At 30.7% G+C, this 21,054-nt stretch overlaps 1 protein-coding gene across 1 annotated transcript in view; it reads right to left on the bottom strand.

Moving 5' to 3' along the window:
- Positions 1-2,180: 2,180 nt before the first annotated feature.
- The window catches only part of Fgf7 (fibroblast growth factor 7), a 55,316-nt gene continuing 36,442 nt past the window's right edge, over positions 2,181-21,054 (bottom strand). The window contains exons 2-3 of the mRNA XM_076848557.1: positions 3,560-3,663; positions 2,181-2,492 (exon numbers count right to left, since the gene is read on the bottom strand). Coding sequence (XP_076704672.1) covers positions 2,298-2,492; positions 3,560-3,663 — 299 coding nt within the window. The 3' untranslated portion in view covers positions 2,181-2,297. The remainder of the gene's footprint in view (positions 2,493-3,559; positions 3,664-21,054) is intronic.

The raw sequence follows: 21,054 nt of genomic DNA, 5'->3' as shown, positions 1-21,054 counted from the left end.
TGCATCTATCTGGGTATAAAAAAAAAACAAAACTCATTTTCCTGATCTACAAATGACTAAGAAGGATAAGGTTCTCATGAACTTTTTAAGATTCTATAACTCTAAGTATATGTAACTAAAACAGATTTTATTTCCTAAAACTTGCATGATAAATGTGACAATTAGAGCAAAAAAATCCCAAGAATTAAAAGTAAGAGGTTTTAGAAAGATTATTTTAGATAACCTATACTACTAGAAATGGATTTACAACTATAGGTTTTGCCTAACTACATTGTGTATGTGTTTATATACTATTTCCATATAAGTCTCTGCATAATGATGTTTCACTTCAATTTTAAGTGAAGTATTCATTACAACTTTTCTTTGTTATTCAAACATTGACTTAATTCATACCAGAAAATCAATTATGGATAAACACTCTACTAAGCACTAAGGAAACAAATATAAAAAATGTTAGTTCTCCTCTCCCCTCAATATGCTCACAAGATTTCAGTCACAGAAGCCTGATCTAAGGACCTAGACTAGTAAGGTCTTTAAATTATGTAGTAATAATTATGTAGCATCTTCCCAGAGTTTATCTGAGGAAGGGCAATTCTTCCTAGCTTCCTGAAGCCTGATCATGTAGGTAAAACATAAGAAAATCAAATGACTACTATTTTTCTTGACAAAACTTTTTCATATAACTCTCTTATTGATGTGTTACCAAATAATATTTTATATAATGTAAAGGGATTGAATGACAAACATTTTGAAATTAAAAGCACAACATAAAAAGTACTGCCAACATCCGCCAAAGGAAGAATTTGGAAATAGTTACTTGTCTTTCTGATAAGCCTGATATCTGTGGCCCCACCTCAAGCCCTCATGGTATTCAGGGGCTCATATCCCTAACTATATTCTGTATTTGAAGCATTGTGCTCTTGCCATCTAACAGGAAAATAGCTTTCATATTTTGGATGGTGGATATTTCTAGAGGTTAGAAAATTAACTTTTAATAGACACAGTTTTTTAATGATACAGTTCTACTCATGCACTCAAATATATTCTAACTTTAAAATTCTGTAACTGCTTTCATCTGTAATGATTTTACTTATATGATCCAATTTAATTGGCGAGAGTGTTGTGGCAAAACATTTTTCACATATTTGTATTATTCCTTGTGAGACTTCTATTGTAAGAATTGCTGCAGGCTGTCATTTTTGTCTGCCATCCAGAATTTGCTGGCCCCAGTGTTGTGTACTAGTCTTGGTGTTGGTCACAAGGGGGAGGGGAAATTTGCAGTTCAGCCAGACGCTTTTGTTATTCCTTTAAAATTAAAAGCATATGAAACAGATACAGCTTATTAAGGTTGTCTTTTATAAATAACATAAACTTAAATAACAAAACAATAAAGTTCAAATACATCTTAAAATAGAGTTTAATGCTGTAACCACAGAAAAAAAGCATGATTATTTATGGGGAGAACATTATTAAAAGTCATATTCCCAAATATGAATTGTACAAAAGATAGATTATGTTACTCGAAAAAATTTAAACATTTCTGAATTTTACTTCTAGGGATTATAAAATGTTATTTTGTGGCAAGTGAGATGAAATACAGTATTATCATCATTATTGCTATTTTATATACAAAATTTTTAAAAACATCCTTGTAGCAATAGTCTTTCAATTTGAGCAGCATTAAGAATTTTGTTCTTGTTAATAAGTACAAGCATGTTCTAAGCCAATAATTTTGTAATTATTCATTTCCATAATAGATTTTTTCTGATTAGAGCTTAAGTGGATTATAATTTTTCATTGGAAAGCATTTCAAATTACTGCTCATCTTCCTTAGTGTTGGCTTGATTATCTGACAAATCATTCCAGCAGCCTTTAGGGTCTGACATATCTTATATAACATCATCTGCATTATTATTATTATAGCAGCCATTTTATAAGCAGAGAGGAATATTTAAATAATCATTATCAGATAATCAAATCTACCATACTCTTAAGGGTCAATTAATTTAAGAAGAACATTACTATTACTAACACCATGATTGTACAACCAGTTTTACAATTTTTTACAACTTTTATTACTAAATCTGATTTTTGTGTATATTTTTCAACTCTTTCTTTAATGCAGTCTCTTAAAATAAACATAAATGCGCAAGTCCAGCTTGATCAGTTTTTCAGTAGTTTTCCAGCCTTTCTTGGTTACTTCAAAAATAAAAAGGAAAGAAAGAAAAGAAAGAAAGAAAACAGTCCACTTAAAGAAATCTCCCTGCTGGAACTGGTTTCTTATATACCATATATGATTAGGTTATTGCCATAGGAAGAAAGTGGGCTGTTTTTTGTTCTTTCTTTGTCTTTTTCCCTCTTACAGGAACTCCCTTTTGATTCAAGGCAACAAACATTTCTCCTCCACTGTGTGTCCATTTAGCTGATGCATATGTGTTGTAGTGGTTTTCCAGAATTAATTCTTTGAAATTGCAGTCGTCATTGCATTCTTTCTGTTAGAATAACAAACAACATATTTACATGAGTTTTTAACGTGTTCAATTAAACAATAAGTAAATAGATAACATTTGGTAGGACTGAAGTATATATAACTTTTTTAACCTCAGATTGAGTAGGCCTAATATCATTTATTAAATATATCTATATAGTATATTGACCCTCCAAAATCTTAAATCTAAAACAAAATGAAACAAAAAAGATAATAATACATATTTATTTATGCAACATGGTCTCAATAATGTCACTTTTTGGCAGTCACTTTCTACTGTTCTTTAATAACTATTTTATAATTATTATAACTATATTTAATAACTATTTCTCCTTAATTAATATCTCTCATTTTCCTCCAACCACTGGAAATTTTGTGTAGTTAGTAGAGCCTCTGTCTCTCTTAGATGTAGGACCCTTTTCATATTCTTTCCTTGTTTGCCACTACATTGTCTTCAATGGTGATAGGAAATAAAAAGTTAATTTGTTTGTTCATCTATGCAATCGTTCATTTAATCAATTAAACCTATATTACGTTTTTTGCTTGTGCCAGGCAGGCTATGGAAACACAAAGGAAAGTCAATTATACTTTATTACAGTGGCATGAACTGTTACATATTTTACATTGTAATAAAGTGGGAACAATGTGAATACTTATAGTTCAAATCCCATGATTGTGAGATTGATGTTGATAAATGAACTGAACACTTCAGGATTTTTCTCCCAAGAATTTTCATGTCAGCAATGTGCAAATGGGTGAACTTTAACAAAAAGAGCTTTAACACTGAGAGATGGAAATTTTCAGTTGCATGTGGAAGTATAGAACTGGAAGTATCCTTAGAGGTCAATTATTTCAACTCATTTTGCAGATGAAGAAACCAAAGTTCAGATAACTTAAGCAAAGTCCAAGGTCACATAAATATGTTTTTGTCATGCTTGGGCTTATAGAATTTTAAATTATTAAATTATACCATTAGAGAGAAATTAATTCTCTTTTACTTTTCAGAAAGGCAAGATGTTTTGATTAAAAACAAGTTTGAAAAATTAAGTCTAAACTATAAATTATAAATACCTTTGCATAAAGTTTTCCTTCCTTGTTCATTGCAAGATAGTATTCACTTTCCACCCCTTTGATTGCCACAATTCCAACTGCTACTGTCCTGATTTCCATGATATCTGCAAAAAGTCACAGAAAGATATATCAATTATTCACTCAACTTTGCAGATTATCCAAGAACAGCCATTATTTATGTTTTACCTGAAAGTTGTTTCCTCAACTCACATCCCCCTACCCGTTACACATACACACAAACACTAGTCACTTAATATGGGAAGTGTAAACTGATACTTTTTATTTTTTAGATATCTGTGTTTGAAGAAATAGTTACATATTCAGACTTATTCTCTAGAACTACATTTCTAACTTAGTATAGGAAGAAAAAAAACTATTGTTTTTTTTTTAACTCCTATCACATGCCAAGGATTATTCTAGGGTCTTTAATATCAACTCATGGAATCATCACAATAGATGACAAAGCAGGTACTCTTGTTAACCCCATTTCACAGATCAGGAAACAAAGAGGCAGAACTAGACTTTGAACTCAGACAGTCTGGCTCTTAATCATAATGCAATACTATAAAAGTATATAATAAGCTAACATACATTTTTGTTCTTCTGTTTGGTTAAAATTCATCTTTTAATGATGGCAGAATAATTCTTGAATATAGAGAAAATGGATAAAATTCCAAGGGAAGCAATTATAAATGATAACAAACAAAGCCCATTGCTTTTTAAAAAGTGTTTAAAATGTTTTTGACATATGAAAAGACTAATTATAACAATTATTTATTCTGTGCATATAAACTTTTATAACTTTATTAATTAATTTTTAGATCTTTTTGAGATTCTTTTCATACAATAAGCACTTACATAAGAATATTAACCTAGTTTCTTATATGTCTTCCTTAACATTATTTTTGATGACATAATTAACATAGTAAAATATTATAATGATGTAAATTAAAAGTTTAGTGAATCTTTTACATAACCTGTACTTTTTGCATAGGAATTCAGTCCTGACACTTTCTCTTCACTGTGCCTAACAGAATGGAAAGAATATTCTAAATGAAAATTATTTGTGTAAATTCTCCACAAAAGCTTTTTTCTGAAATATTCATGTAATTAACAGAAAGTGTTTTTCAGTACTAACTGTACTTCATCCTCTTACTTATTATTTTTGCTTCAGTTTTTTAATCTGAATAATAAAATTGCTATTTATCACACAGAAGTTAATGTGGCTAACTATTTGTCATCTGTTTCATATATATGCTGCAAACAGAAGCCCTTTTCCCAATATTTTAGTCAAAGCTCATCCAGTTGTGAGTTTCACAGCTGCTCATCTAGAAACTGGGGTCTGTGAAGAAAAATGCAAAATAATGGGTATTGACTTTATATATTTACAAACCATCATCAAATGCACAGAATCTAACATAATTTTAGGATACAAATTAAGAAAACAGCTCTGGTTTTTGAACTCCAGAAGGTAACACCTAATATAAACAGAAAACACATATATTAATATAATTAAAAGAGAAGAAAGGTTTTTAGAACACAGGCTTGAAGAGGCTGTAGAAATTTTAGTAGTCACAAGAACATTACAGAATGTGATGCTGATGTAGTCACACAACATTCAACAAAGCTTCACTGAGAGCCAATTCTATGTCAGGCTCAATTCAAAGATAAGAACTACCTTCTTAGAGACCTTTATCTGAAAACTCTAAATCTTCTTCATTTTCAATAAATTAAAATAAAGGGAAATAATATATCATACTTCAGAATCCCAGGAGGCTAAATTTGTACTTACACAATGAGGAATACTCAGAAAATTCTTTGATTCAACATATGCCTTCAAAATTGAGTACATCTACTTAAGAACACAATACACAGTTTATAAAGATCTTCCCATGTAAAATTTTATGAAGTCAATGTTTTCCTTTACTTCAAGTCCCTTTACTCCTGCCATTCCTCTTTTTACTCAATATTATGTTTTATTCAGATAAAAAGGAGAATACTGATACAAAGCCTTAGAATACCTTTTATGATTGACCATAGTTAGAAAATGCAATCTGTAATGTGTTTTTTATTGGTTGTTCAAAATATTACAAAGATCTTGACATATCATATTTCATATATTAGATTCAAGTGGGTTATGAACTCCCATTTTTACCCCAAATACAGGCAATCTGTAATGTTTGCTGGCTTTTTTGTTTTTACAGAACAAATATTCACCAAATGTAACTATTGATGATAAAGTGTTGTCATCTGTTTCATGTATATGCTGCAAACATAATTTGTGGACTCCTTCCCTTTTAGCTCAGCTCATGATAATATGCTTGTGTTGCTCTACCCTCAAAAGCTTTTGCTCTATACCTTGCCTGTCCATTGCCCACTACTTCTACATTGCACTGACCATAAGTGATAAACTTTGCTAATCTTGCCCCCCTCCATATATTAGGGTTAAAGATACAAAAACAATAAACCTTTATGAAGATTTTCCCTTTAATTGGGATAAAAATAAACTTTTAAAAGGCTTGGTTCCTATACTCTTAATTACCTGATATATTTTTTAAAAAATTCTTTCATATTGGGAAATCAACATATCTAATTATCAAGAGTAAAGCATTAAGGCAGTATTGGCAGAATCAATACACTATCAACCCTGGTTTTCTAGTCTGTTTTGTCCCATGTACTATGTTCCTCTTTTACTCCAGAAAACTCAAAAATGAAAAAATTAACATAATCATTTTTGTTTAGGTAGAGTGGAAGTGATGTTCTCTTTAATATCCACAAATATCTGTTTTAGTAAAAACTATGCAAAATTATGGAATTCTACATACACACCCCCCAATCCAGGAGTCAGTAAATTGCTCAGAAAATACAATATAAGAATATATAATGGCAGACAGTAAATTAGCTACCAACATAAATAAATTATTACTTGGTTTGGGGGGATTTTTTTTTTTTTTTTGGTCCCAGGGATTTAACTCGGGAGCACTTAGCCACTGAGCCACATCCCCAGCCCTATTTTGTATTTTACTTAGAGACAGCATCTCACTGAGTTGTTTAGCTCCTTGAAGTTTCTAAGGCTGAGTACATGTATTTAAGAACACAATATACAGTTTATAAAGATCTTGTGATCCACTGTCTCAGCCTCTGTAGCTGCTGGGATTACAGGCATGTACCACTATGCCTGGTTGGTCTTTTAATCTATAATATATCTGTTGTTTTATGTAAGATGGAAATGAGAGTTTGTCTTGTGGATCTCTATTTTTTATTCAAGAGAAGATTGTTTATATAAAGAGCATTCATAGTACATTTATTCTCAATGAGGTAAGGAATATTACATAGTGAATCAAATTGTTAATATAATGACTATAATAACAATAGTAGAGTTCAGAAGAGGGAGAGATCAACTCATACAATAAAAAAATGAAAACTGAGACAATATATGAAGCACATTGATCATTTAAGTCTTCTCAACAATATGAATAGTATAAATTCATTATTTAGGATATCATTCTTAAAAATTAGTGAATATGCCCTAAATGTTTCCCGATTTACCCCCCTGTGGCTCAATCATTCATGAATTAATTTAAACCCTTTGCCCATGTAATACTTAAACCTTTATCACACTTGCAATAAAATTGAGGAGCATTGAGGTAAGTTGTTATTACTTAAAAAATATTCTCCAAAATCTATTTCCAGAATTTCAAGTATTCCCCTAATCTTGTATTTTGGAAATTGATGCTAATTCTTTGTCTTTATTACAAATAGCATTATGATTTTAATATTCTTTAATGTTCCTGTTTGAAAAGTTATTTTAATGCCTCATCACACATAAATCCACCCCCTATTGCAGCATATTAATTATATGTTTTTACTGAACCTTTTAAGCTTTATATAAATGGTCTCAAGGGAGCATTATTAATATGGCTATGGTAACATAACTAAACATTACTTTAAAGCTGTAAAAAGTTGAGTTAATTAGAAGATTAAGCTAATTAGAACTTTTAATTTTGTCCTTGACCAAATTTACCTTCTTTGGGCACATTAAGAGTAGGAGCTGGTATCAACAACATCACCAAAAAAATCAAACAAACAAAACAATATTTCTTTCAAGCCTAGATTGTTGAGTGGAAAATCTTAATCATCATATATTTATATTATATTTAAGGCTAAATATTTAATTCATTTTATATCATAAAATACATTTACATATATTCATGTATATAAAATGCATCCAATATCTTTAAAGTATTAAAAAAACTCATAAATTACAACAATTAAAAAAAAAAAAAAACAGTTGACAAGTGGGTGAAGCATCTGAATAGACATCTTTACCAAAGATGGTAAATAAGCATATGAAAAGATGCTCAATGTTATAAGCTAGTAGAAATTATAAATTAAAATGACAATGAAATATCACTATAAGACTGCTATAATAAGCCTGGTGTGGCAGCACAAACGAGTAGTCCCAGCAACTGAGGAGGCTGAGGCAGGAGAATTGTGAGTTCAAAGCTAGCCTCAGCAACAGTAAGTCTCTAAGCAACTCAGTGAAACCTTGTCTCTAAAGAAAATACAAAAAAAGGGGCTGGGAGTGTGGCTCAGTGGTCTCTAGCAATTAGAGAAATGCAAATCAAAACTATTCTAAGATCTCATCTCACTCCAGTCAGAATGGCAGCTACTATGAGTACAAACAACAATAAGTGTTGGCGAGGGTGTGAGGAAAAAAAGTACACTCATACACTGCTGGTGGGACTGCAAATTGGTGCAGCCAATATGGAAAGCAGTATGGAGATTTCTTGGAAAATTGGGAATGAAACCACCATTTGACCCAGTTATCCCTCTCCTCGGTCTATGCCCAAAGGACTTAAAAACAGCATACTATAGGGACACAGCCACATCAATGTTTATAGCAGGACAATTCACAATAGCTAAACTGTGGAACCAACCTAGATGCCCTTCAATAGATGAATGGACAAAAAAATGTGGCATACCTACACAATGGAATATTACTCAGCAATAAAAGGGAATAAAATCATAGCATTCACAGGTAAATGGATGAAGTTAGAGAAGATAATGCTAGGTGAAGTTAGCCAATCCCAAAAGACCAAATGCAGAATGATTTCTCTGATATAAGGAGGCTGATTCATAGTGGGATAGGAAGGGGGAGCATGGGAGGAATAGACAAACTCTAGATAGAGCAGAGGGGTTGGAGGGGAGAAGAAGAGGTATGGGTTAGAAATGATGGTGGAATGTGATGGTCATTATTATGCAATGTACATGTATGAAGATACTAATTTGTATACTTTGTATACAACCAGAGATATGAAAAATTATGAGCTATATGTGTAATAATAATTGTAATGCATTCCACTCTCATATATAAATTTTAGAAATCTAAAAAAACAGAGATAAAGGAAGCTATAAGCAATATCAAACAGAACAATGAGTTCTATTTTGAAATAATTATGAATCTTCAGGATAGAATACATAATAATAGTTGAAATAAAGAGCATTAATACATGGTACTATGGCACAGGTAGACCGAGCTTGAGAATCAGTAAGTGATGCTCACAATTTGGTTAACCAAGATAAGTGTTTCATTCATTTACTAACTTTAGAAAGAATACAATGATTCCTATTTTATATATATATATATAAAATATTATATTCCTATTATTATATGTGGCCACATTGTTTATTTTAATAAGCATTTTGAACTCATGGATTTAAAGGTATTAATGCTTTCTAATCCATCACAATTATCATCCATATTAAAGTTCAAATTTTCTCATCTTTAAAAAAAAAAAAAGTGGGGGAGTATGGCTCAGTGGTCAAGTGCCCCTGAGTTCAATTCCCAATACAAATAAATACATAAATAAATAGATAAATAAATCTGCTATGATAACTAAAATCCAAAAATCTGCCAGTACTATATGCTTGCAAGGATGCGAAGTAACTCAAACCGTCTTTTATTGCTAGTGGGAATGGAACATGCAGCCACATTGGAAGACACTTTGGCAGTTTCTTACAAAATAAACATAAATTTATTATACAACCCAGCAATCATCCCATAGATATTTACATTATTGACTACAAAACTGATGTCCACACAAAAATCTGAACATGAATGTTTATAGCATCTTCCTTTACAATTGCAACCAAGGTGTCCAATAGATGAATGGATAAACAAACTGTCTTTGATTATAGGAAACCTCTTTTTATTTTTTCCCCATAATAAGAGTTGTTTTAAGATTTTCATGAACCCCAGATATTGTTACCACCTGAGCACCCTACACAGATTAATCATATTAAAATATACCCATTTTGCTCAATCCATACATTATAATTACAGTTTTATGTAATTTTTTGGAAAATATTTAGCCTAAAATAAACCAATGAACTTACTTTTAGCTATAAATTTTCTATAGCTATTATGCGTTCTCAAGAATTCTTGCAAAGTAAAACAGTACTATCAAATTGTTTTCAAATGTTAGGACAAATTTTAATTGTAATAAATAATGAAGATGTTTTATATGTTAAATATTTTGAATATTTATTTTTATTTTATTTTCAAATTTTAATGCCAACATCTTAAGTTTAAATGTATCTTTAAGCCTTTAGAATTTTCATAAGCTTTATGTTCTAAGCATGTAAGCCAAAAAATAAAATGTTCCTGCCCTTAATTCTGAAATCTTTTCAAGAAGACTACTACTCTGGTTCCTTTTTGTGTGTGCCTCCTTTCCCCACTTTTTTTTTTCAATGTATTCTAACTTCTAATTGCTTGATTGGTTTTCTCTTGTCAAGGTCATAAGGTATCTCTTAACTTCCAAATCCAAGAGTTTTCCCAAAATTACAACTTTCTTCTATGCATCCTTTTTCAGGCTTGATATACTTATTCTATTCCGAATCCTCACTGTTTCACTGATTCTACATGACCCTGGTATATTAATTTGCTCAAAATGAGTAATTTTTGTGTAAACATATCTATGTATTTTTGATTATTTATTATATTGTTTTTGTGCTTAAGCCTTTTCATATTCCATTGTCAAAAAATATATTTTGTTCCAGATTTTTTAGTTTAAATTTCAAAAATTTTCTTAATTTCATCTGGAATTTATTTGAGGTATAGTGTAAGATGAGACCCTAGATTGATATTTTAATCAAAGAAATAGAAATCTTATTTTTTCAACATTATTTATTACAATGTCCATCCATCTTTTTTTTACTGATGTCTCTCTTTTATCTTTTACCAATTGTTCTGTCTCATTGATTTATTTATCACAACAATTTATTATAGGTTATCAATTCTTATTACACTTAAGGTAGCTCTGATTCTAAGTATAACCAATTGTTCATGGCTCTATCTCTAAATTTATATAGAATAAATCAATACCATTTCCACATAGCCCTTCAGAAATGGGAAAACATTATTTATACTCACCATCATTCATAGTTTGTTTGGCCATTATTTATACGGTCTGAATTTCAGACTCTTCACCAGCTATATTATTTGCTCAAAATTAGTATCTCAGCAATCACTGAACTAAGAAAGCCTGAGACATAATGTTCTTCATGATTTTCCTTTATATAGACTACAGACTTAGTTTATAGTAATATGATCTCATATTTTTCCTTATGAGTATTTTTATACTCATTATTTTAGAGTTTATATATACTAAAATGCATGCCTGTTAAAAATAATTTTGTTTTGGATTAGGGTATTTTTCAAGATTGTATTATAAAGTTTGTTTAAATGTGGTAAACTATATTTTTATACATAAATGTAAGTGTTAACTGCTCCTCTTTAACAAATGAAAGCTTTTTATTTCTTTTAAATTAATGATATACAAAACCCATGATTCATAAACAAATAAATTCAAACTACTTTATGTGCATATATAGAATCAAAAGTATATCAAATGTACATACACTGAAATGTAAATATCATAGCATCAAAGGTAACAGATCATGCTTTTCTAAAAGGATTATTAGAATCCTCCCATTTTATGCATAAAACAGCTCACTTATTTATACAATTTTTTTAGTTTCTGAATAATGAAATAAGAAAATGGCTTAATTCTGTAATTTGTAAATAATGCTGCACAAATAAAATACTGCAGGTGTAGAGAGTTTCCACAGATATTTATTGAATGCATATTGCCAAACCCCATTCTAAGCACTTTACTGATTGAAGAAGTTTACCTAAAAATGAATTGTGAATTGCCAAATAAACCTCAATAAAAATAAAATAAATAAAAAGTCAACTTAGATATTTGTGTTTCTTATAAGCTTATATTTAACTCAATGTCTTTTGTACATTCTATTGTTAGCCTGCTAAGCAGAACTTAACAGGATATGAACATGAATCAACCTATTTATATAATAGTGAAAGTCATCATGACTTGATGAAATGATGAAAGGGTGAGTTAACTAAGTCATGAACAAATTTATCTCTCCAGTTACCAGGCATCCATATTTAATGTTTGTGGAGGCACACACACCATTCTTTTCTAAAGTAGAAAAATATAGAATTGATTTTTTTAAAAATGCAAGCTGAAAAAAGATTCTATTTTGACTTAATTCAAATTAATCCCCCAAGTATCCTGGAAACCTGTAATTCTTCCATATACAACTGTTTATGAAATGGTAAGCTGAAAATCTTAATTTACCTAAAATTATGTTAACTATTTAGAAGCAGTAACTCATTGATGGCTTATATTGAGGTTGCAAAATGCCCAGGACTTAATTTATGCGGATTAATCACATCATTTACAACTTTTCATCATGCAATTCATTTTTCCACCAAACTTCAGGTTTTTATAATATTCAGTATTCCTGTCTGTCACAATTTTTTAGCTTTTAATTTAGCTACCTCAATCTTGTTTGTAAATTGGCAAGAAAATCATAAGGAAATAATACATGCTATCCAACAAACTATTCCTTTCTTTTTCTGTCATTGACAAATTTGAAACATGTCTTTAACTCTCATCACATAGCTCTCTTCTATCTACTATTTATCATTATATCTGTCTTTTTAATACCCATTTAAAGTTACACATTTTGAAATTGGTCCTCTTATTATGAGCTTTCTGTTCTCACATTGTCATATCTTTGGTTTGTAAGTCTTCAAGTTTATGAGAGCACAGTGTCATTCATTGTATTATTCATTTAATCAATCATATGCAAGCATTTTTCTCCCCAAATTTCTGAGCAAAGTATATTAATCATTGTTTCCCAATTTCCATTTACCTCTTCTTCTACAGTGATAGATATTTTAACTAGCTGTGGAAAATAAACACTAAATTTCCTAGTCTCCCTCTCAGCTTATCTCCTATCCATCCCAAGTTCTACAGGATGGATAGGAGATAACTGAATTGTCCTTTGGCATCTTTCAGAAATCTTCCATAACAAGTTCTTTATATCTATTTAGCTTTTTACAGGAGTTCTTCATACCTACTTCTTCCTCCTTTATTCTATCCTCTTGCTAGAATTTGGATTCTGTCTTGGATTGTGAGAATGAAGTGACTGTGCAAAGATAATTTGAATAAGCCTTAAAACTCCCAAACGTTGTGGGGTTTTTTTTTTGAGCAGAGTTTCCATATTTCAGATGTTTATTTGATGGAGAAATACTATTTTGTTTAAGCCAAATCAAATTTTAGCTAATTCACCTCAATTTCATTTTCCTGTAAGGCTCATTCTTCCTAAAAGTCACATAAAAATCCAATAGCCCATTTTTCCCAGTTATCTGAAGCTACCAAACAAAAAGGCAACACTATTGTTAATAACGAGGTATTTATTTTCATGGGTTCTTTTTTAAAAATTTCTAAAGTCATAAGATTAAATTAGAAGATAAATGAAAACAACACCTGTGTTTTCATGTCTTTCATTTTCCAATTCAGAATTTTAGTGTCACTAGAGACCCAAGGTTTCTTCCAGTGCTGTCATTCATTTCTACATGTGTCAGCATTTGATTAGGCTGATAAATCTTCACCGATTCTTCTTTACATCTTGAGGCACATATGTGGAAGCTCCAAGCCCGCCTAGTAAACTATATCAAATCTATGTTCACTTGCTTCCTAACCAGGAAATGACCTAATTTCAGCTAATTTTTCTGAACGCTCTTTTTTGTTACAAAAAAAGCATGAGATGCTGTTGCTATTGTGATTCTTTCAAAAAGATTAGATTGACCATTTTGCTTAGAATATAACTGTTCATTTGTGAATAAAACAATTTATTGAGAACTTAACTATGTTCAGTACTCTGTTTGTTCTCTTTCTCCTCAATCAATTTATTCCATTTGCCATAATCTTAACAGTGGTTAGGATTCTCTAACCTCTTTAATTTTTTTCTTCTTGGCTTCCCCCACTGAAAATACTTATTTTCTTAAACAAGTTATAATATAGGGAAAATATCTCAAGTCTTTTTACTTTCACATCTAGCCAAGAAAAACAGTCTATGTTTACATTGCACATGAACATAGACCATCTCAGACACAAGAATGAACACAACTAATACATTCCAAGTCAATCACAATAGTTTCCTTGATGTCCTCACATCCAGGAGAGCAGCTAGCTATCCCAGCATTGGGTCTGGAAGTTGAGGGAATGGGCATAGCAAGAGGAATATGTAAGAGGAATGTTGAATTCCCAGAAGCATTTCTTTCAATTCTTTCTGGCTGATTCTCCACATTACTACTTCTATACTTTGTTAGTCTTCTACAAAGTGGTACATAATACTGGAATGTACCACTTTGATATCAAATCTAGCTTCCTTAGTAAGTGTGAGAGAACACAAATATTCAACATAAACTTGACAGCAATGAATCAAATTATTTCTACCATATTTATACATTCCTCTTGCTATGCCCATTCCCTCAACTTCCAGACCCAATAGATGTTCAGGAGTTGAGGAAGCCAGGATCATTTCAAATCCCAGTCATTTTGAGAGTGAACAGATAAGAAAAGTTAGGGGGGGGTACTATTTTCACTAGAGTGGGAATGATTATGTATGGAGTTTTTATGACGATACTAAGCTTGAAGTGATGGTGGTTTTATGTATTCTGTTCATTAAATTTAGCATGAGCAAATCACTTTGTGATCTAAATACACAATGAAATTTTAACTGTACAAGGTAATACAGGATTCAGAGAATTTTTATCAATAAATAAGAAGTTTGTATAGCATCAAAAAATTTTCAGAAATTAATCTGATTTCTTAAATACAGTAATAATATGCATTTTTAAATTTTTTTAATGTTTGGTATTTTCTCAGCATTCCCATTGTTGAAGAATTATCTGTAGATATTACTTGAAGTGTCTTCACATATGATCCCCTCCCTCTTTCATCAATAATCTGTAGTCACATTCTAGAATTTCATCATTGTATATGCCTTGAGAACAATACTGAAGTCTTCAAAATATGGAACAAAATCAAAATTTCCCCACTTGGTTGTATTCAGAGATTAAATTTTAGTAGCAAGAATTACACTAAGAAATGTAGTAAAGTATAATTACCATTTCTGCATAATGCCTTCATCTGTGGATAAGAAGGAATTACCCAACTCCTAATTATACCGTGGAAGTAAAACTTCTTTGGTTTGATGTGGATATGCAGTTTCTCAGTTCTATCTTTATCATTATTTCTCATTTGAATTTATTGTTATTGTCACTCTCTTAAAAGATTGAAAGATAATTGCAATATATTTCATTCCATAGCTTCTGAATCACATTATATTAATATCAATTATATTACCAGTTACTTTTAAAGGCATATGTGTTGTGGCCACTATCTTGGTGATAAGAATATTTTATTCACTGATGCCAGTCATTATTGCAAATGAGGTCCTCAACTACTTTTCATGTGCCTCTTCATATAAACAGGGCATTTAAATATGTAATGACACCTAATACGTTAATCTATAAGTCACTATTTTGTCCTTAACTATAGAAATAAAACTGGTTTTTATTCCTTTATTAAAAATATTTTTCATTGTAGATGGACACAATACCTTTATTTTATTTATTTATTTTTATGTGGTGTTGGGGATCGAATCCTGTGCCTCACACATGCTAGGCAAGCACTCTACCATTGAGCCAAAACCCCAGCCCCCATTTTTCTTATTCTGAAGGAAATAAAAATTGTGCTTTAAAAAGCCAAACAAATGATTTGCTGGTTTGAAATTTAAGAATGAAATAATTCTAATACTAGTATCATTTATTAAAATTGAATATAAAATATTCTGATGATTAAACTAATTTTAATGTTCCATACCCTTTAAATAGAAATAGAATTAAATTTAATCTTAAGAAGTATCCCTGGAAGAAGTAGCAGTTTTGTGTATAGAAAATACTTAGGGATATTTGTCTATAATCAAAAAATGATTCATTAAAGCAAATATATTTGAAAGCAAAATAGCACCATCTCACCTTATCCATTGAAAGAAATTGCTTATGAGGAAATAAATGACTCAAATACCATTTTATGTTTATTTCAGTCTTACATTTTTAAGAAGGTTTATAAGTCATTTTTTATAAACAACTTACATAAAAGACTTCTGTCAAGAAGTGAGTTTTATCAAAATGTCATATAGGATAATTTATATAGGATATATTAATTTAAGAACATGTAGCTATCAGTGTTTTGTTTCAACCCAAAATATTAGCAAGTTATCTGTAATAACGTGTGCATATGATTGAAACCGACTTTCTCAGAAGTTACACTGAAACAGGTAGACAAACCCTAAATTATGATCACTTAGATTGGAATAAATTTGTTCTAGCAATTAAACAGAAGAACTGCTTAACATATAAGACAAATCTCTTCTGCCAGGCTAAGTCAGGTTAGGACCATTAGATGGATATTCACATATTAATCTAAATACCCAATGAAATTTTAGCTGTACAAGGTAATACAGGATTCACAGAATTTTTTATCAATAAATAAGAAGTTTGTATGGCACCAAAAAACTTTCAGAAATTAATCTGATTTCTTAAATACAGTAATAATATGTGTTTTTAAATTTTTAAAAATGTTTGGTATTTTCTCAGCATTCCCATTGTTAAAGAGGGAGTGATTCAGAGTTCAAAATGGGAAAGGAGTTCACCTTCCTTACATTTTTTTCTTGTTTTTCCCTTAGAGAGGGTAACACAAAAGATTTTATGAAGGCAGTAACCTCTAGCAGGCTGGATACAAAAACTACTTTTAGATTCTCTTTCTTTTCCCATGAATCCTAGAATGCACTTTTTAAGATAACAAAATTGATACATATGGCTGATAATGTTAATCTGGAATTTGGATCATTTTGCTCTAAAAAAGCATGCCCTGTAACTGTTAAGTAACTGATCTAAGACAGACCCTTGGAATACACTGAAAGAAGTTAGAAAACTAATCAAATCAAAGCCAACAATAAAGAAATATAAGTAGATAAATTATTACTGAAACCCAAAGAATTTAATTCCCATCAAATCAGCATGAAATTCAAAAAACAGTTCCACATGATTGCATAATTACTGATATCAAGTAAAACTGAAATGTTCTGCAACAAGAGAATTGATTCTACATCATCATCACCATTGTGGAATAAATCGATTATAGTTCTTATCAATCCTGTATCTATTTTATAATTATATTTTAAAACATTTGTAATGCTTGTCTGATTAAGTAAAGAGAACCATGTCATTCATTCAGAGATTTATTAAGAATATATATGAAAAATCTTTAGAAAGTATATCAGTATAGGGTACAGTAATGGAACTGCTTTCTTTTAGGGGGGCACAGATTTGAACCCAAGAGCACTTTACCACAGAGCTACATCCCAAGCCCTTTTATTTCCTTTATTTTGAGACAGGGTCTCATTAAGTTGCTTAGGGCCTCATTAAGTTGCTGAGTCTGGCTCTTACCTCAGCCTCCCAATTCACTGTGATTACAGGCATGCACCACCATGCCTGACTTGGAACTGTTCTCTTTTAAAGAATTTAACTTGAAGCAGCTTCTTTCAGCAATATTAGAATTATGCTAAAATTAGAAGCAAACTATTTGTGCAATAAATAAAGTGATATTTATTCAGCAATAGAGTGTCTTGGGCACATAGCTGAATAGTATTGCAGAGAATTATATTTCTATACCAATTTACTAGCAGAATTATATTTCTATACAGAATTATATTTCTATACCAATTTATTAGCCTTATTATTTATGGACTCTCTGGAACTCAAAGGGTTCAATTTTCTCCTTTGGGTCAAGGAAAGCATGTTCCCTGACTCATACAGGAGAAAATACACTTTATTCACAATACTAGAAATTCCAAATTTTATTTGGAAACAACTATTCATCTAATCATTAGACTATTTACATTTCCTAAATACAATATATTACTATGTGGTAAATGTCTCCAAAACAGTCATAATAGATGTAGATATCATAATCCCAGAATATATGGGAAAATATCATATTTTTATGTGAAATAGAAATAACTGAAGCAATCTCTTCCCACCACATAGACAATCTCTCCCACTTTCTGGCTTTTCCTAAAGTCTAAGGTATCTTCAATAAGAAACCAAGTTTTTATTACATAGGATTAGAAAAAAAAATTCAAACTACAGATATTCCAGAGAGAGATTAATACATTAATACATTTTCTGGTATAGATGATTGTATCTTTTCTGAGTGTAGAATTTGCTTTGACTTAAAAAAGAAGTGAGCATGGGGCACCAAGAGTACAACTAAGAGGAAAAAAATAATCATAAAAGGAAGACATGAAAATTTACATTAAACATTTTGGATATTGCTACCAGTAGGAATCAAGGCATCTTGCTGCACTTCCTCTAATTCATAGACACACCAGCTTAGAAAATCATCTCATATCTACCTCCTTATTCATTTTAACTATTGCTGTTCCCTGTGAAATGGTGCTATCTGGTAGATACATAATGTAATCTTCCTTCTTTCCTTCTTAACTGGAAGGAAATTCTGCCACCCACAAAATAATATCATTCTAAACACTTTGGTTTCAGGCCATCCTGGTCGTAAGCACTAGAAATCAAAGCATGATTTAAAGCCATTTTGACCATTAGCTCTCAGGAGTTTTTAAGTAGATGTTCTTTGCTAGCAGTCTTAATAATGAAATCTGATATGGAGTAGTTACATTTTTCACAGAAATGAAAGTGAAAGAAAAGAGGAAGAAATAAAAACATCTGAGTTTGTTCTGGAAGATATTAAAAGGGGACTCAAGACACCTCAAGTTCTTACAAGGAATTATTACATTTCCTCTATTTCTGTATTACAAATATTTATCTAGTACTTATCTCCTGTTTCCATTTTTATCAACATTAGTCAAGGCCTTCATTATCTTATACCTCAACAATTATTATGGTTTCTTAACAAGAACACATCTTCAGCCTCTCTAGCTTATATTTACTCTGTATGTATTCATAAAGGGTATGTTCTAAAGTTTACTCTTATGCTCCAGAATTTTCAATGTGCACTCTATTAAAAAGCAAAGCAAAACAAAATCTTTTCTACTTAGAATTCAAAGCCCTCCAAACTCTGACTGCAGCCTACTTTTATAACTGTCTTCCATTGTTCCTTTACAACTTTTCCTTTGCTTCAAACAAACTGATTCACCCATTGTCTTCCTCTCCCAAGAAAAATGCCAAACACTTTCCCTGTTTTTCCCACCAGTTCCCATAATGACATACAATTCTCTGCTTTATATTTCCCAAACATTGCCTCAGGGACAGGACTATAGTTTATGGTTCTGCAAATCCCTAGTACTTGGGACAGGGATTTGTATTTGGCAGGCTTTCATTAAATCCTAAAGTAGATAGAATGATATATAAACCCCATACTAATTAGTGTCTCAGATTATAAATCAGCAAATGAAAGTTATTAATTATTCTTGGATTAAAGAATTAATGACTATCTTAATAGCATTGAGAGTCAGAAGACTAAAGTTAAAAGATTGGTTCACCAGAAGTATTTGCTGAATGTAATTTTTATTACATCTTTGGAGTTTGTCTAATTAATGCACAAAATTTCATTGTTAATTTAAACAATAGTTTATCTCAGTTTGATTTTCATGATGCCAACTCAAAAAGATTGAGAGAACTCCAAAGATCTCTAGTTTTTCCATCAATTATAGGTTTTTCTTTTTTAGTTTTGGCTAAATCTCCTAGATCTATTTGTATTTTTAGTATGCAACTCTTACATAGGGAACAGCTCCCATATGTTTTCTGTTTTCAATAAATATAGCACATCTACTTATCTGTCTTGCTTCTTGTACAGTAAGATATTATGAAGTGCACACTAGTTCTAATATTTCATGAATTTACTAACAACTCTCTGTTCTCCTTATCCATATTGTTATGATTCTACAAACATTGAATATAGTCTATCTTAACATTCATCTTAAATATTTCTTACTCTAGATGAGCCCAAATTCTTTTTAGCCTATGTCTACAGTATATGTCCTACATCATTCATTCTAATTAAAGGATGCTTTCATTTAAATATATAGTCTCCATTAGTGCTTAAGCAATAATGAAAATGGGGAGAGAGGAGGAAAGGAAAAGGGGAAGTACTGAGGACTGGATTAGAACAAATTATATATTGTGCTTTTATAATTATGCCAAAATGAATCCTAATGTTATATATAACTAAAATAGATCAATAAAAAGAAAAAATCTGTATTCCTGATGTATATATACCATGTTGTTTACTCAAAGGTATTATAATGTGTTCTGTTTTGTGTCTCAACATTTTCCCTGACAATGCTCATTACTTTGCTAGTTTTTTGACTACAAGTGCACATTAAGATAATATCTTTAAGGAAATATCCAAAGTGATTTCTTTTATGAGAAAATCATTATTCAGTGCCTTTTATCTTATAATTTCAATTTTATTGCAAAATTTATTACATTAAAATTCATCTGCTAGTTTTCTGTCTACCTGTATATAAATGTTCTATCTTCCAACATTTTATCATTATTAGTTTAGTTCAATAATTTAAAGTTGTTGGTGTAATCTGTAAACTTGGAATTTTTACTACATACTCTCACTTTTAGATCATTACTAAAAATTAGGTCAACTGATTTAGATCATTTCACTGATTTCTGAGGAATCTCACTGTTATACATTTTCACTCAAAATATTAATTCAAATTCTTTATTTGTTCCTTAAAAATTGATACTTCTCAATGATAGACTGAGAGTATGGGGCAATGGGAAGGGTATTGTCAGGAAAAGAACATCCTTCTAGAAAAAAGTGTCAGAATCACAGGAACTTTTTCAAGCTATCCATATTCTGTGGAGATTCTGACCTACCCTCCCCAACCCTCCATCCTAAGAAAGCCATCCTCTGCCTAACCTATTCCTCATTAGACTCATCAAAGTGATCTGATAATGATACTAATTAAATTGTCCTCAACAGGTATTCAGGTGTAAAGAATATTCACACTTTATTCAAGGCAAAAATTTTAAAATTATCTCACCTCCCCAATAAAAAGAA

Source organism: Callospermophilus lateralis, chromosome 3 (assembly GCF_048772815.1).
Source record: "Callospermophilus lateralis isolate mCalLat2 chromosome 3, mCalLat2.hap1, whole genome shotgun sequence".
NCBI lineage: Eukaryota > Metazoa > Chordata > Mammalia > Rodentia > Sciuridae > Callospermophilus > Callospermophilus lateralis.
The sequence above is the reverse complement of the archived record's forward strand: the minus strand, read 5'-3'. Positions and strand labels throughout refer to the sequence as shown.